This window comes from Schistocerca serialis, chromosome 8 (genome assembly GCF_023864345.2).
Source record: "Schistocerca serialis cubense isolate TAMUIC-IGC-003099 chromosome 8, iqSchSeri2.2, whole genome shotgun sequence".
NCBI classification, from domain to species: Eukaryota; Metazoa; Arthropoda; class Insecta; order Orthoptera; family Acrididae; genus Schistocerca; species Schistocerca serialis.
The window spans coordinates 254,734,580-254,749,331 of NC_064645.1; the positions used below are offsets into that span (position 1 = coordinate 254,734,580).

General features: G+C 43.1%; 1 protein-coding gene across 1 annotated transcript in view; it reads left to right on the forward strand.

Annotated features, from left to right (window-relative positions):
* LOC126416119 (ATP-binding cassette sub-family G member 1-like) overlaps positions 1-14,752 on the forward strand; it is a 379,097-nt gene that overhangs the window by 169,348 nt on the left and 194,997 nt on the right. Inside the window, exon 2 of the mRNA XM_050083643.1 lies at positions 5,857-5,974. Coding sequence (XP_049939600.1) covers positions 5,857-5,974 — 118 coding nt within the window. The remainder of the gene's footprint in view (positions 1-5,856; positions 5,975-14,752) is intronic.

The following is a 14,752-nucleotide window of genomic DNA, read 5'->3' on the forward strand; positions in this document are numbered from 1 at the left end:
CAAGTGAGCCAAAAATGGCGAGAATCCTCCAGACATACGCTTATGAAACAAAATTAATTATATTTACAAGAATAATTGTATGTTAGAAAGTTGACCTAAGTGTAAGAATGTGCCAATCGAGTCGTTAGGTTCCATACAAAATCGTTATTTGTTCAAGAATGTGCCTGTCTTAGTGAGGACAAACGACGACATAAATATATGCTTCCCATGCACGAAATATGTGTTTATACTCCCTTGCTTTCACCTGAATAACCTCGAATTCTATACGTATTTGAAAGCATTTCTGCATGAATAAGCTGTAGCTTACATCATAGACTTAGTGAGACTTGTACTTTACTTTTTTCCCCTTTAGTTCTTGATCATTCATGTCTGTTGACAATTAAAACGCTTGAATCCCAAAAATACATCTATTTCGTTGATTAAGTAGAAAAGTAATTAAAAAAGAACATCATTGCTACGGTTGGCTTTCTCGCAGCTACGGGCTCTAGTGTCAGTCCAACTCTCAGATATTGTTAGACTGTAGACTACCTCGTTCCCACGATGTACGTCTCCGCGGTCTTCCAGGCTAGTCTTTAACGAAAGAAAAGCTGGGAAAAGTGGCCACCCTAAGAAAAACGTTTTTTTTCCACTTACCTTATTTGACATATAAGCGTGTAGAATATATCTTATTCAGCTGTGTACATTCTAGAACCATAAAAAAAGCTGTATTATTACTCAGTGCCTTGTTCTGTAGTAGAGAAGTGGGCTTAAATGAATGTCTGGAAAAATGGCCACTTTGCCCAGTAGGTAGGGAAAGTGGCCACAGGTGGATAAAAGGTAACAAAGACTCAAAGAACAAGTTTAGAACACTGTGAATAGAATGGAATTGTGAAATGAAGAACGTAACGTACACATTTACGGAATGAAGTTTATTTAAATTTCAGAAAAAATATTAAAAGTTATTAATAATTTGACAAATTATACAGAACGTTAGTAGTTTTACTTTCCAAATTACAGTGCATCATTTGCATGAGATCAAAGTCAAATTAGGGTCGTAAGTCACTTATCTCTACAATATTCACACACGAACACGTCGTCATCTTCATCACATCCGGCACATTCTTCATGAGCCCGCAGCTTGCAATCAGAGCATCTAATCCAACCTTCTTTGTCTTTAGATTTAGAGAAAGCCTTATCACTATAAAAACATTCAGTGTCCTTATATTCCTCGCTGTATTCTTCTTCACTGTATTCTCCAAAAAGCTGCTTTTTGCACTTTGCTCCTAGCTTTCCTATTTGCACTTTTGCTTTGTTATTAGGCCTTTTTATTTCAACAGCTGGTTTAGACGTGTTAGTCATTTCTTCTTTCCTACAGGGTTTGTTCTTCTTTTCTTGATCTGCTTTTTCTCCTTCGCTTTATCTTCTAACAGCTCGGTTTTGTAAGGACTAGAGGGTATTATCGTTGCTTGACCCCTTCTTTGGCCTTTCTTTCTTTGTTGTTGCTGCTGGCCTAATTTTAATTTTGGTAGAGGTAGGCCTATAATATTTTTTGAACTTACTGCAAAAGATGTTGACTGTGTTACCTTATCGTTTGCGACACCCATGAAAGTGCTCTCATTATTGTTATTGCCACTCATTTCTCCTTCCCGCACAGCTTCAGGTTCATTAGTAGGACCATCAACTGCTTCCTCGCTATTTGCTGCTTCAACATCAAATTCATCTTCTTCAGTTAGCATAGGCCTATTAATTACGTCTTTAACACCTTCTGTTCCTTTGTTTGTCTCATTTACTGTGTCCCTTCTATTATCATTTAAGTTTTCTCCACAAATTATGCCTATGTCCGATATGCACACCACTGCAGCAACGAAATCTGCATCCGAAAATACAGACGGGTCCAAAGGGACAATCCCACATCTACGAAATCCATTTATCGCTGTAGATGGCACTGCTGCCAGCAGATATGTCTCTCCAAGAAGCTTACTGATTTGGAATTGTGTTATTACCATTCCTGGATTGTTTTGGGGGAAACCTTGCACAAGCTCTGGCGTAGTATGTTTTGAAAGGTGCCATAAATGATACATCTAGAGGTTGTAAGTTGTGGCTACAATGTGGTGGCAAACACACAACGGTTGTATAATTTTCTCTGGCTTTTTCTATTAGGTCTATATTTTTTGCGTGGGGGCGTGTCCATCCAGATTAAGTAGGACTGGATCATTAGCCGTAGGTTTTGTGTAATTCAAGAAATGATCAAAGCATTTCATGAAAATATCAATCTGCATCCATCCACTGTGCTGGCAGGCAAATGCGGTTCCTGGAGGAGCACCATCTTGAAGTTCAACTTTCATTCTTTGTCTGGGAAATATCACAAAGTGTGGAATAAATGTCCTACGTGCAGATGGCTACTGTTGAAAGCAAACCTTTTTCTGCTTACATAATAGCACCAACTTGGCGTCTGCCTTTACAAGTGAAAACTTTGAAATTTCTAAACTGAACTGTCGTTAGACCAGTTTCGTGAACATTGTAGATTCTACGAGCAGGGTGAAAGTGTGTTTTTCGCACTTCATGGAGAACGTTGAAAAATATTTACATATTAGCTTTATTAAAGGCCTGAGCCCTGGCCATTGAAGTGGATTCTGGTTTCCTAAGGCTTATGTTTGGATGTCTTTTCCGAAACTGTGCCACCCAGTCCTTGCCTGCCATCTTTCTTTTCTTTATTAAATGGGTATGGTAGATTATTCCGCTCAGCAAGTTGAAACGCCAAGTGTCGTAAATATAACGTTTTACCAGCACTATAGCAATTAAATGTCGCAGTACATATATTGTAAATATACGCAATTGAGTTGGTCACTTACTTTTCATCAGACGTATAGAAAACACAAAATATTTCACTGCAGACGAGTGCACCCGTCTATCTCCACGAAACTCGCTGGCAATACCAAAGAAGTCTCTTTGAGTAATTATAAGTGTTCTCCACTAGGCTGCAGCACTCTCGAAGGGATTAAAAGCAAGTGGCTACTTCACCCGCCCTGGCCATTATAGCAGCCCATACCCTATCCGTGTATTCCTGGGACCATGTCCACCACTACATGCAGTCTATTTTCCCTCGTCACGATGGCATCTACCAGCAGGACAATTCAACGAGTGGCACAGCTGGTGTATGTATGTAGTTCTAAGAGCACCATCATGAGTTACCCTATTCCCTTGGCCAGCAAACTTCAGACGAAAATCTGTGGAACCACATCGATCGGTCTATTCGCTCCATGGTTCCCTTACGGAGAAGCCTATCTCACCTGGTCACGACGCTGGAGACGTCTAAGCTCCACACCTCTCTCAGTATCTTTCAGAACCTCACTGACATTTCGTGCACGTCTCGCAGCGGTTCAAGCTGCAAACGTTGGGGTTATTCAGACTTCTGACAGGTGGTCACATTAAAGTGTCTTTGCAGTGCGTGTGTCGCAGTTCTTTAGTATTTTATTCTTTTTTAATACTGTACCCCACTCACCAAGCTTGTTCTTAATGTCATTAGACGTTTTGTTATTAGCATATTATTTCCTTTCGAACAATAAAAGTTGGGTGGAGGTAAAACAGTAATTTTAACTAACCACGTTATCTTCTGTTATTGTCAAGTCGTAGAACAGGCTATGGACGTTGAGAAAACCAGAGACATTTACGTTTCAATAACACGACTTCTGAATGCGGATTGGAGGCGATTTGGACGCAATGTAATGGATTTCCGTCGTTTCCGTTTAGAGACAAATTGTCGATAGCTTTTTAGTGAACAGAAATGATCTAGAATGTTTCGAAGAAATACCTGTCGATCTATCATACTGTCCCTTGTCTCTGTCAGTGTTTTACCTACATTTCTTTTTTCGCCTATTTTGCGGAGGACTACTTCATTTCTTATCTTACCAGGATACGTAATTTTCAATATTATTCTGTATGACCACGTCTCAAATGCCTCGATATTCTTCGGTTTCTGTTTTCCCACTGTCCATGATTCACTACGATACAATACTGTGCTCCAAACGTACATTCTTAGAAATTTATTCCTCAAATTAAGACCTATGTTTCATATTAGTAAACTTGTCTTGGCCATGAACGCCCTCTTTCCTGTGCTAGTCTGCTTTTTACGTACTCAGGGATTCGTCCGTCATAGCTTGGTTTGCTCCTAAGGTAGCAGAATTTCCTTCTTCTAGCCCATAGTCACCAATTCTGCTGTTAAATTTCTCATTCCTTCCCATAACATTTGTCTTTTTCGATTTAATCTCCATCAGCATTCTGTACTCATTAGACTGTTCATTCCCTTCAACAGATCCTGTATTCTTTCTCACTTTCACTGAGTGTAATGCTGTCATCAGCCGATCTTGTCATTGATATCCTTTTGCTCTGAGTTTTAATTCCACCTTTGAAACTTTCCTTTATTTCTGTTACTGCTCCTTCGATTTGCGTACTGAACAGTAAGTGCGAAACACTTCATCCCTGTCTTAAACCTGTTTTGATCCGAGCACTTTGTTCATAGTCATAAAATCTTATTGTTCCCTTCTGGTTCTTGTACGTAATGTAGATTACCCATCTTTCTCTATGACTTACTTTTTCTCAGAATTTTGAACATTTAACACCATTTTACACTGACGAAAGATTTTTTAGGTCGACGAATCCTATGAGAGTATCTTTGTTTTTTCTTAAGCCTTGCTTCCGTCATTGATAGCAACGTGAGAACTGGATCTCTGGCGCCTTAATTTTACCCAGAGTCAAACTAATTGCCATCTAAATGATGTTCACTTTTCTTTTCCATTCTTCTGCACATTATTCTTGTTAGCAGCTTGGATGCTTTAGATTTTAAGCTGCTTGTGTGATGGGTATCACACTTACCTGCCCTTGCTATGTTCGGAATTGAGTGGATGATATTTTTCCGAAAGTCTGATAGTACGTCGCTAGTCTCATAGAGCCTACACACTAACTTGGATAGTCGTTTGTTGCCATTTCCTTCTATGATTTCAAAAATTTCGATGGAACATTATCTATCCTTTCTGCCTTATTTGAAATTCTGAACCTAATACTGTATCCCCTACGTCATCCATATCGATTCCAATTTCTTCTTCGATCACGTCATAGACAAGTCCTACCCCTCGTACAGGACTTCAGTATACTCATTTCACCCGTTCACTCTTTGCATTTAACACAGGAATTTCCATTGATTCATAATGTTACCATCCTTGCTTTTTATTTACCGAAATTTCTTGAAATTTTTCCTGTATGCTTTTCGCCGTGGCTACCCTGCACTAAATGTTTACTACATTAATATGGGATCTATACAGCTGTTCTCCATTCTTTCAATTCAAGTACTTCATCTGTCACCCAAGGTTTCTTCGAAGTTACGTTCCTTGTACCTACGTTTGTCTGACCAATATCGATGATTGCTCTTTTTAAGACGTCCGCTTCTCTTGAACTGAACTGCTCACCGTGGTATTCCTTATTGCGAGATCCATATCCTTAGCGAACTTAGCATCTAGCCATTCCACAGTACCTCAGTATTCCACTTTCTTCCACGTTGATTCTTTCTGAAAGGGTCACTTAAACATAAGTATTCTCTTCGTCATTACTAAATCAAGATCTGAGTCTATATCTGCACCTGGGTACGCCTCAAAGTCCAACATCTGATTTCGGAATCTGTATCTGACTACGATGTTAACCAGTTGGGACAAGTCATATCAGATGCTAAGCAATTTCATTACCATTCCATCTGCCTTCTGTTGCCATTGTTCTAGCGCACGCTTCTATGCTTTCACACATTCTATGTCTGACTCACTCGTGCATGATTTATTGCGTGCGCTGCCGCAGTGCGGCGACCTTGACGCTGTCGTGTCTTCTGCACAGGTCAGAAGACGATCCTGCACGGCGTGACTGGCCGCTTCCGCAGCGGTCAGCTGACCGCCATCATGGGCTCCTCCGGTGCTGGCAAGAGCTCCCTCATGGACATACTCACCGGCAACAGGTACGTCACCCTAAGGCAAGTTACTACACTCTTTTCAAAATTCCTTAAGGACTGACACTTCGGCAGCAGAACACGAAGAGACGTCGTGCCGACGCTGCCACGAACCACACAGAACAAACGCGTAATCTTGTATTTCATCCAACTCGCTGAGCTCACAATCTGTTCGGTCTACAAACATGGAACTGGCGTCACTGTCTCTTGCAGGATATTCAAACGTCTCAATGCTCGTATTCAATAATTAATTTTATGATAAACTTCGCAAATTGCATCTGTTGGCGAGATATGTTCTACAACTGAGAATAAATACGAGCAGAGATTGAATGATTAATTTTACTCATTTTCGTTATTTAACTTACCGTTTTCAATCGATATATTTCGACGGCTTTGTTGTCTCAAGAACTAGAGAGATATTTCTGCTTGCAGGACAAGGTTCAGGTTTTGCTTTAAAATTTGTACGGTGAAATAACTTGCTACAGGCACCTCATCTTTCACATAGAACATTATCACCATTTCAACATGCAAATACGTCTGAAACTCAGAATACGACGTGAAGCACTCACCAAACCTGCTTCCCACCAACTTCATACGACAGCTTCCAATTAACTAGTTGCCGAGGAGAAAGGAGGTTTCTTTTAATTTATTTTGCATAGCTTATGAATCTCTTATCGATAATCTTTTCTTGACGTTATTTTTGTCTGTAATCTCATCGAGTGGAGCAGAACTGACTTCAGTGAAAAGTCTCGCTTCGAACTGAGCCCCGATAACAAGCGAAGACGTAGCTGGGGACGCAACAGGCAACAGTGGGATAGCAACCCGACTGTCGCCGGCCAAGTGGTCCTACATCCAGGAGTGATGGTCTGGGGCGCCATTTCGTTTCGTAGCAGGACCTCTATGGTTGTATGAAGATGGTATCTATTCTTTCGGACACGTCCGAAAGAACAGACAGCATCTTCATGTAGTTAAGACTATCCGGCCATTGACCTTCTTCTTCCGTGGTGGATGCACACGTGTTGCCCGAACTCTTACGGGACTCGACACGATTGTCTGCCGCGAGTAATGAGTAGTCTATAATGGGCAGGGACACTACGAATGTAGAGTGTGGACATTAAGTTCGGAATGTAGGTCTAACGGGGAGCGTGCAAGAGATAAATCACTGCAGTCGCACTATCCTTTGTGCCCTCGGTGGCTCAGGTTGTCGGCCCTCGGCGGCCGTGGCGAGCGGACGCGCGCTGTTGTTTACGTCTCTGCTGCTGCCGGCTGAACGCTGTTTACGGTGAGTCGACGCTATTGTAGCGTACACAGTTACGGGTTATTGTGTGAAAAACGTCACGAATTGACTATGAATGAACTAGCACGAAAAGATACTTTGAAATTAAGTTTGGATCCGAAATATGCACGACCTAAAGCTTACGAACTCGAAGCATGGATTGAGAATGTTTTGAAACTATCTTTTGACGAAATAATTGGTGTACATCTTTCGATCGTTAGCAGTACTGCGCACATAAAGTTTTAAACTGCTGAAATATGCGATCAAATTGTTCAGTCATGCGGTGGTAGTTTTAAATTTACTCACAGCGATGGTAATATTGGCGAAGTTCATGTATCTCGTGGAGGATTTAGTGTCCGCACAGTTAGAATTTTCGAACTACCTTTTGAAGTTCCTACCGACGAAATAAATGCAGTTTTGAAAAATTATGGCACGATTATCAGCAATATTGCAGAAAAGTGGATGTTCTTCAAAGTTCGTGTCTTGAACGGTGTCCGACAGGTGAACATAGAACTGGAGAAACACATTCCATCATATATTACGATCTGTGGATACAGGGCAATTGTTATATACGATGGACAGCCTCGCACTTGCTCTGGGTGTGGCGCAACTGATCATGTTCGCGCACAATGCGTACAGAGACGAGTGACACAGTTGCCACCAGGCGAAAGTGTTCCTAGTAACAAGATGTCATCAATGCCTCCAACTTATGTGGCGGCAGTCCGTTCGACCATGGCAGCGACGGAGGTCACTCACATGGACATAACTGTCAACACCACCGAAGCTGACCAGACACCAGTGGAGACTGCCACTCCAGAGGGCAACGCTAACACCACCCCCGACGTGACGATGAAACTGAACGATCCGGAGGCTACGTGTTTGGTTAGTGCCCAGGTTGGCGAGAAAACCGAAGATGTTGAGAATGATCCACGCACCGACAAAGGAGCGGATTCTAAATCAATGGGAAGCGACGACAACACCGGATTACCAATCTGCAGCTCTTCCTCGGTGACTGTGGCAAATGAAAGGGCTGACGTTTCTCCTAAAAAACACAAAAAGCGACGGATCGCTCACAAGGATGCTGAGAAAACAGCTCCACTTCTGCGCGAGAAAGGTGCGCAAATTGCCCGCGAATTAACGGACGCAACTCTTGGCAGGACAGATGCGAAGCAATCGAGTGGCCACGACCAGGCGATAACAGTGACCACGCCGAACTCTGGGGTTGGAAATCACGTTGCAATAGACGAGGATCGGGTCTCTCAGCAGCTTCTGAGAGAGGGGCGAAAAGAACAGTGTCCAAAGGGAAAGGGCTCAGATCAATAGATGGACATGTCAAATGCGGGCAGCTGGGCTGATGATATCGAGGACATGTCGGTGGATCGAGGACTGACTACGTCTGAACCACCAAAGGAGGCTATGCCAGCCGGGAGAGCAGAATTACTTGTGACACGACAGCTTTCAACGAACCTGAGAAAAGATGATGATTCGGATACGTATTAATTTCCTCACCGACATCATGCTTTTTCTGACTGGTCAGCGACTTTTCACATAGAGAACTTCATGCCTCCTTTTCAGGACTACAAGATAGTCACAGTAAACATAAACAAAATAACTTCAGAGCAGAAGATACACAGTCTCCGCGATTATTTGTATAGCTGTGATGCAGACATCGCGATGCCACAAGAGGTGGCTCACCATTTCCTATCTGACTTTTCTGGGTATGACGTACTGACAAATACCATCCCAGATAGCTCCTCAGGCACAGCTCTGTTATTCAAAGAGGGTATTATTGTCTCGGACGTGGAAAGACTAGAGTCTGGCATAGGAATCTCGTGCCTTATTAATGGAGTTCGATTGATAAACATCTATGCTCACTCGGGGAATCAAAATAGAGCTGCCAGAGCACATTTTTACGCTACTGACTTATTGTATCTTTTACGGAGGAATGAGGTGAACGTGATCGTCGGGGGGGTTTTAATTGTGTTTTAAAGCCTAAAGACCAATGGCCGAACTTTAACGGTTGTGCGACACTTGCCGAAACTGTTCGACTGATGGACCTAGAAGACACCTGGGAAATCCTGAACGGGGACCGACAGTGTTGTACGTATTTAACCGCTCAAACTGCCAGCCGAATAGACAGAATTTATGTAGGAAAACGCCTGTGGGACAAGATCTCTGCAACGGAGACGTGGCCGTTGTACTTCTCCGACCACGAGGCATACCACTGTACAATCCGAATGGTACGGCAGGGAACGTACCGTGGCAGAGCAGGTTGGAAGCTGAATGTTTCAATACTCAGTGATCAAGGTCTAAGAGAACGGGTGCAGGAAGTATGGGATCTCTGCTCACGGCGCCAACGAACTTTCCCGTCGGTCACGCTGTGGTGGTGCCGCTGCGCAAAGCCCAAACTTATTAATTGCTTGAAACGTTACAGCTATGAAAGGAGCCGGCAGCAGAAAGAGCTTTTCGAATTTTATTTTCGATGTCTCCGTGAGCTGTATTCATCTCCTCGTGTCACACAGGAGAACTTTGTACAGATCAAAAGGATTAAGGCGAAGCTAACACTATTGAAACGAACACAACTGGAAGGAATTAAAATACGTTCTCGCGATGGTAACAGCGCCTATGACGAAAGCCCATCCTCCTTTCATCTTGCGAAAGAGAATCGCCGCGCAAGACAGAAATTGATTCACAAATTAAAAACAGAAGATGGCAGTGTCACCACAACCCAGAATGAGATAAAGGAATATATAACCGACTATTACCGACGGCTGTACATGTCAGAGCCCACGAATGACGAGGCAATTACGACCATGAAAAACTGCCTTACAGCGGCCCTCGACGAGACGGACAGACAACTATTACTGAGTGATGTCACTGAGGAAGAACTTCGGGAGGCTTTGAGGAAGGCTCAGGGTAATAAATCGCCCGGGGCAGATGGCCTACCCATTGAATTCTACAAACAATTCTGGTATTTACTCGAACATTGCTTTCTGAACATATGTAATGAAATTAAAGCAGGTCGGCAACTACCAGCAGGATTCAATGATAGTCTAATTGTACTCGTCCCCAAAGAATACCCACCAGATGATGTCAATAAATTTCGTCCTATTTCCCTCCTCAACTCCGATTACAAAATTGTGGCCCGCGTTCTAGCAGCTAGAATTAAACATGTTTTACATAAAATCATACATGATAGCCAGACCGCAGCCGTCCCTGGTCGAGCGATCTTTAGAAGTCTCGCAGATTATAGGGAGATCATCTCCTTTAGTGCTATTACCCAACCGGAGGCTGCAATTTTAGCTCTAGATCAATGCAAAGCCTTTGACAGGATCTCGCACAGCTACCTTTTCCAAACTATGAACCATTTAGGTTTTGGTGACGGTTTTATTACGATGGTCAAAAATATGTACACCTCTGCTTGCTCTAGGATCGTCATCAATGGGCAACTCTCCCGGCAAATAACTATTGAGCGATCTGTACGACAGGGGTGCCCCATGTCAATGCCTCTTTTTGTCATTGCCACTTGTTCGTATGCTGAACCGTACACTTGAGGCCTTAACCCTGTATTCGACGACTGTAAAATGTGTGGCATACGCGGATGACGTTACTGTCATCGTACGTTCGGAGCGAGACCTACAAGAAGTCACTAATAGTGTACGGGAGTATGAAAGAGCCTCATGGTCAAAGCTCAACTATCGCAAGACTAAAATAATGCCGATCGGTAGAGGGTTTAGAATCGATGATAACTGCCCATATGTAGTACACGAGAGTATCAAGCTGTTGGGTATACGAATGAGCCGCTGCCCTCTGAAAACTACTACGGACAACTGGCAAGAGCTTCTGGTTATGACGAGAGGTTGTCTCCAGCAAAATAAAGGCAGAGAACAGGACCTCATACAAAGAGTGCGTTTTATCAATAAAATGATACTTTCGAAAATCTGGTATGTAGGGCAGAAATTCCCTGTGGTCAACAGCATTTCCAAGCAAATAATGACGGCAGTTGGTTGGTATATTTGGAGGGGCGAAATATTCAAAGTGGAAATGAATGTTATTACTCTCCCACCAGAGAAAGGGGGCCTAGGGCTAATAGATGTTGAAATTAAATACAAGGCTCTTCTTATACAGAGAACAATTCAGCTGTTTCAAGACTACCCAGACAGCGCGATCCATATGGCCCTACGGATGTATACACCTACTAATATGGCAATACCGATAAACCTGGGGGAAACCCACTACAAAGCCAACCACATCAGGATGTTTCTGCTCGAAGTTAGTTACCTCCGAGCGAAACTGAGCGCACCAATACAGGACCTTACAACCGCCCAACTATACCGGATAATGAATACTGGTAGAAGAGTAAACTGCAAGGAAACGAAATATCCCCTACGAGATTGGGCTCAAATCTGGAAGAACATCCACAACAAAGTGCTCGGAACAAATATCAGATCAACGTGGTATAAAGTAGTTAATGAGACCATACCTACGAAAGAAAAATTACACAGAATACGATTCTCGGCTACTGACAGATGTGGAGAGTGTGCCCTCATAGACAACTTGCTACACAGATGTGTCTGCGGAGAAAATAAATTGGTCTGGGAATGGTGCAGAATGAACCTTGCCTCTATCTGCAGGACAGCTAGACAGACAATCTCCATCACATCGGTGTTGCAACCTGATGGCACTTACTACCCCATCACGAAGAAAAATATATGGACATGGCTGACACGACATACTCTGCACTACCTAATTCAAGCCGAAGATGCGCCATCTTACCAGGGCTACAGAGTATATCTAGCCACACAAGCGCAACTGCTGATGAAGGATGACAAATACAGACAAAAATTTGCGAACTATATACCAACATTGAGAATAAGGACACTATGAACGACAACGACGATGAAAAAAAAAAAGAACGAACAAGGAACGACGAAGTAGATGTATGCACTGCGTCCGACTGTTAATAACGTTGATGGCAGTGTTTGGTAAATGGGGAACAAGAAACGAGACCAAGCTATATGCTTGGGGTATACCATAATAGGCAACCCTCGAGAAGACGAGCGTTGAGTGCCGTCAACAAGCCGAGATGTCTCACGCAAAGAATGGTGGAAACAAACAATTAAAAAAAAAAAAGGGTTGATAGAGCATCTGCCATGTAAGCAGGAGTTACCGGGTTCGAGTCCCGGTTAGGGCACACATTTTTAACTGTCCCTGTTGATGTATATCAACGCCTGTCGACAGCTTAGGGTCTTGATTTAATTATTATTTCACCCTTTGGTTGTCGTCGCGGCCCTCTTACAGTACAGCGGTACGTCGACGACGTTCTACTCCCGTTTTGTTGCCCTTCATTGCAAACCATCCTGGTCTTTACATTTAAGCAAGATAATGCCCGCTCGCACACTACGAGAGTTTCTACTGCTTGTCTTCGTGCTCGCCAATCCATATCTTGGCCATCAAGGTCGTTCCGGATCTCTCTCCCCAACTGAGAACTTCTGGAACATTATGGACAGGGGCCTCCAACTATCTCTGGATTTTTATGGTCTCACTCACCAATAGGGCATAATTTGGCACGATATCCCTACAACTCTGTCAATGTCAAACAAAATAACTGCTTGCATAAAGCTCAGTTGCAGACCAACGCGTTACTGACTTTTTCAGGTTTTGAAGCTCCATCCAGTATTTCTGGAATTGTAATCATTTGTTTTGTCTGTACATGTTCATTACATCTGCCGATTTCCGTTCCATCCCGATAATTCCTTTGTGGCGCGTTGTATTTTTTGTCTTACTGTACCTTAGCTTTGAAGAACCGTGGTCTAGGGGTAGCGTCTTTGATTCATAATCAAAACGTCTTCGGTCCCGGGTTCGATCCCCGCCACTGCCTAAATTTTGATAAATAATCGGCATTGGCGGCCGAATACTTCCGGCATAAGAAGTCAGCCTCATTCTGCCAACGGCCTTGTCAAAGACGGCGGAGGAGCGGATAGAGGTTCAGGGCACTCTCTTGTCCTAGGGGTGGGAAATTGCCCCTAAAGGCGGAAGAATCAGCAATGATCAACGACATGAGGATGCAGAAGGCAATGGAAACCACAGCATTAAAGACACATAACGTGTATCCACAGGACATGTGGCCTGTAATTGAAGTAGTATCATGATGATCTCTCCATTGGCAAAAGATTCCGGCATAGTCCCCCATTCGGATCTCCGGGAGGGGACTGCCAAGGGGGAGGTTACCATGAGAAAAAGACTGAATAATCAACGAAAGGATAACGTTCTACGAGTCGGGGCGTGGAATGTCAGAAGCTTGAACGTGGTAGGGAAACTAGAAAATCTGAAAAGGGAAATGCAAAGGCTCAATCTAGATATAGTAGGGGTCAGTGAAGTGAAGTGAAGTGGAAGGAAGACAAGGATTTCTGGTCAGATGAGTATCGGGTAATATCAACAGCAGCAGAAAATGGTATAACAGGTGTAGGATTATTTGAATAGGAAGGTAGGGCAGAGGGTGTGTTGCTGTGAACAGTTCAGTGACCGGGTTGTTCTAATCAGAATCGACAGCAGACCAACACCGACAACGATAGTTCAGGTATATATGCCGACGTCGCAAGCTGAAGATGAACAGATAGAGAAAGTGTATTAGGATATTGAAAGGGTAATGCAGTATGTAAAGGGGGACGAAAATCAAATAGTCATGGGCGACTGGAATGCAGTTGTAGGGGAAGGGGTAGAAGAAAAGATTACAGGAGAATATGGGCTTGGGACAAGGAATGAAAGAGAAGAAAGACTAATTGAGTTCTGTAACAAGTTACAGCTAGAAATAGCGAATACCCTGTTCAAGATTCACAAGAGGAGGAGGTATACTTGGAAAAGGCCGGGAGATACGGGAAGATTTCAATTAGATTACATCATGGTCAGACAGAGATTCCGAAATCAGATACTGGGTTGTAAGGCGTACCCAGGAGCAGATATAGACTCAGATCACAATATAGTAGTGATGAAGAGTAGGCTGAAGTTCAAGACATTAGTCAGGAAGAATCAATACGCAAAGAAGTGGGATACGGAAGTACTAAGGAATGACGAGATGCGTTTGAAGTTCTCTATCGCTATAGATACAGCAATAAGGAATAGCGCAGTAGGCGGTGCAGTTGAAGAGGAATGGACATTTCTAAAAAGGGCCATCACAGATATTGGGAAGGAAAACATAGGTACAAAGAAGGTAGCTGCGAAGAAACCATGGGCAACAGAAGAAATACTTAAGTTGATTGATGACAGGTGGAAGTACAAACATGTTCCGGGAAAATCAGGAATCCAGAAATACAAGTCGCTGAGGAATGAAATAAATAGGAAGTGCAGGGAAGCTAAGACGAAATGGCTGCAGGAAAAATATGAAGACATCGAAAAAGATATGATTGTCGGAAGGACAGACTCAGCATACAGGAAAGTCCAAACAACCTTTGGTGACATTAAAAGCAACGGTGGTAACATTAAGAGTGCAACGGGAATTCCACTGTTAAATG